Source organism: Lipotes vexillifer, unplaced genomic scaffold, assembly GCF_000442215.2.
Source record: "Lipotes vexillifer unplaced genomic scaffold, Lipotes_vexillifer_v1.1 scaffold1235, whole genome shotgun sequence".
In the NCBI taxonomy this organism is placed as follows: Eukaryota; Metazoa; Chordata; class Mammalia; order Artiodactyla; family Lipotidae; genus Lipotes; species Lipotes vexillifer.
This window is the reverse complement of record NW_006775530.1, coordinates 964,301-967,190: the sequence shown is the minus strand read 5'-3', so window position 1 is coordinate 967,190 and position 2,890 is coordinate 964,301. Positions and strand designations below refer to the sequence as shown.

The 2,890-nt window shown below is 51.3% G+C and overlaps 2 protein-coding genes across 2 annotated transcripts in view; both read right to left on the bottom strand.

Annotated features, from left to right (window-relative positions):
- The window catches only part of PDF (peptide deformylase, mitochondrial), a 1,604-nt gene extending 1,187 nt beyond the window's left edge, over positions 1–417 (bottom strand). Inside the window, 2 exon segments of the mRNA XM_007449950.1 lie at positions 6–267; positions 270–417. Coding sequence (XP_007450012.1) covers positions 6–267; positions 270–417 — 410 coding nt within the window.
- Positions 418–777: 360 nt separating this feature from the next.
- The window catches only part of COG8 (component of oligomeric golgi complex 8), a 7,369-nt gene continuing 5,256 nt past the window's right edge, over positions 778–2,890 (bottom strand). Inside the window, exons 4-5 of the mRNA XM_007449930.1 lie at positions 1,775–1,943; positions 778–1,055 (exon numbers count right to left, since the gene is read on the bottom strand). Coding sequence (XP_007449992.1) covers positions 778–1,055; positions 1,775–1,943 — 447 coding nt within the window. The remainder of the gene's footprint in view (positions 1,056–1,774; positions 1,944–2,890) is intronic.

The following is a 2,890-nucleotide window of genomic DNA, read 5'->3' as shown; positions in this document are numbered from 1 at the left end:
GGAAGAGCGCCTCGGGGAACTCGACCGCCAGCACCTGCAGTGGCACTCCAAGCTGCGGCGCGCTCAAGCCCACGCAGCGGCGGCGCCGCATCACCTGCACCAGCCGCTGCACCAGCTGCTGCAGCTCGGGTCCCGCCAGCTGTGCCGGCTGTACCGGGGCCGCCACGGCCCGCAGCGCCGGGTCCCCGACCTGGCACACGCGCGGGTACGGCGGCTCCGGCGCTCCCTGCACCAGACGCCGCGCATAGCGCCAGTAGGAGCGCGGGGCGCCGGGCCCTCGAGGCCATCCGGGGGGGGCGTGGAGCTGCAGGCCCGGGCGCCGCCGCCCGCTACACGCTCTCCCCACTGCAAGGCCAGCCCCACGCAGCCACGCGCCCGCAGCCACCGCAGCAGCAGCCCAGCCCCCAGCTGACCCATGGCGCGTGGAACCTAGCCACCCGCCCGCACGCGTCCCTCGCTGGCCCCCGTAGCCGAAGCTCCCGCCCCCAGGGACTCCGGGAAGTGCAGTTACGGCGGGCCTTCCGGGAACGCCGGCGCCGCTCACACTTTCGCAGCCTGCCTCTGGGTGGCGTCCATCAGCTTTATTATTTAATTCCATTTCTGATAGTTTAATCAAGCATTTACAAGAATATCCAGGAGGTTCCCCCGTTAGTTATGCCTTCGCAGCCTCTCCCACGCGCGGCAACTCCCGTTCCCACCGGGCGCTGCAGTAAGTAAGCCCCTCGGGCGCCGGGGCCCCGGTACCCGCCGCGCTGGCCTGGGCGCAGGGGGCGCCTGTCAAGTGCCTGCACTAGGCTCGTCGGCTTCCTGCGGCGGTCCCACGGATCCCACCTCCTGTTGCCCCCCGTCAGGGAAAGCCGGGGTGACAGGTTCGAGGACTGGCCCCTCGGCGGAGGGTTCTGGCGCTGGAGCTGTGAACTCGGGGACTAGCGCCTTGTCGTCTAGACAGAAGGCCATCTCTCTCTTCGGCAGGATAAAAGCCAGAGGCTCCTGGACGACGCTGACGTTCACATGCCCCAGGTTTCCGTACTTGGAGAGCTGAGTGGGTGGAATACCTGGCCCAGAGGGTAAAGAATAGAAGTGGAAAAAGCGTTTAATGAATTTAATTATGTGTCACAGGTAAAAAAACAAAAACAAAAAAACACTTATTGGAAGTAACGAACACAGTTACCACATTTCAATACAGTAAAAATCACCTTTGTGATATGGGACAGGCACCTATGCGGTAAAGCCAGACTTTGAAAGTAATGGGAACAGCACAGTGCAGGACGGATGGAGAAAAAAAGTACCAGGAGAGCCTCAGCAGGCACTGGCTTCCCTGGACAGGCCCAAGGAAAAGCTGGGGGAACAGAGAGCAGCCACTCTGCTGGTGGGATCACTGGCCCATAGGGAAGGGAAGGCAAATTCTAAAAAATATTTTAAAAACACCATTTGTAAACATTTAATGTCAATGGAATCATACATTATGTGGTTCTTTTGTGACTGGCTTTTTCCACTTAGCTAGATATAAACATAATGTATGATTCTGTTGATAAGAAATGTCCAGAAAGGGCAAATCTACTGCAACAGAAAGATTAGTGGCTGGCAGGGGCTAAGGGCAAGAATGGGGAATGACCACAAATGAACACTGGGGATCTTTCTAAAACTAGATGGTAGTAACGGTTGCACACCTGTGTACACTTACTAAAAACCCTGAATTTTACAAATAGGTGAATTATTTAGTATGTGAATTATGTCAATAAAATAGTTTTAAAAATCTTTTCCCTTCTCTTACCTAAGGTCTGTGCCATCTGAGCTGGAGGAAAAAGGACTTGGAGACAGCGATTTAAATAAGGAACGAGGTCTTCCAGGAAGACAGTGCAGAACTGGACAAAGAGCTCTTGCTCCCCACTGCTGAAGGCAGCCTCTTCGGCACGATGGAAGGCCAGGATTACTTTTGTTACCTAAGAGACAAGGGCACCATCAATCACCGGGTTAGTCTATCACCATCAGCAGTGTATAAAACTAGGTACAAATGTGCACCCCTCAAGTTTTCATGAAGAAAGTTGTTCCAAACAGTACATGATATTATTATCTTGTTTAAATTCACAATTGTGGTCAATCTTCACAATTCTGTCACTTCACTGATGTATTTCTTATCCAACTAGTTTTACTACTAGTGCAGTTTCCAGTTCCAGTGGAGGAGCATCATGAAATTATACACAGAATACATTGCTTTTGGCTCCCATGGGAGATGGACCAGAACTATGGTGGATCCAGGAAGATGAAGCAACACTATAAAAGGTTTCTACTGAGTAAGGCCTCTGAAGTTCCACAATGCTAGAACCACTAGAAAATTGTAAAGGAGGAAAAAATAGAGCTGGAAAAGAAGTTCCACATACAAATAACAGCCTAGCTGACATTACAGGCAGGTGTCACAGTGACAGGTTTAAGAACATGAACTCTGGGGAATTCCCTGGCAGTCCAGTGGTTAGAGCTCTGTGCTTTCACTGCCGAGGGCCCAGGTTCAATCTCTGGTCACAAGCCAAGAGGCACGGCCAAACAAATAAATAAATAACGAACATAGACTCTGGTGCCAGACTTTCTGGGCTCAAACTCCAGCTGTGCCACTCACTGGTTCTGTGGCCTCTAAGTGATTACTTAAGCACCCCACGCCCTCTGTGCCTGAGTTCCCTCATCTATAAAGTAGGGCCAGCAACAGGACCTAACCTCACAGGGTTGTGAGAATTAAGTTTTAATATGTGTAAAGTATGATAAATTACGTGGCATGAAGTAAGCTCTAAATGAATATTAGCTAATTACTATTATCTGAATTTCACTGACCCTAAAAAGCTTCATTGCTCATGCTTCCTTGCTCTCTTTCTTTTTTTTTTTTTTTTTTTTTTTGGTT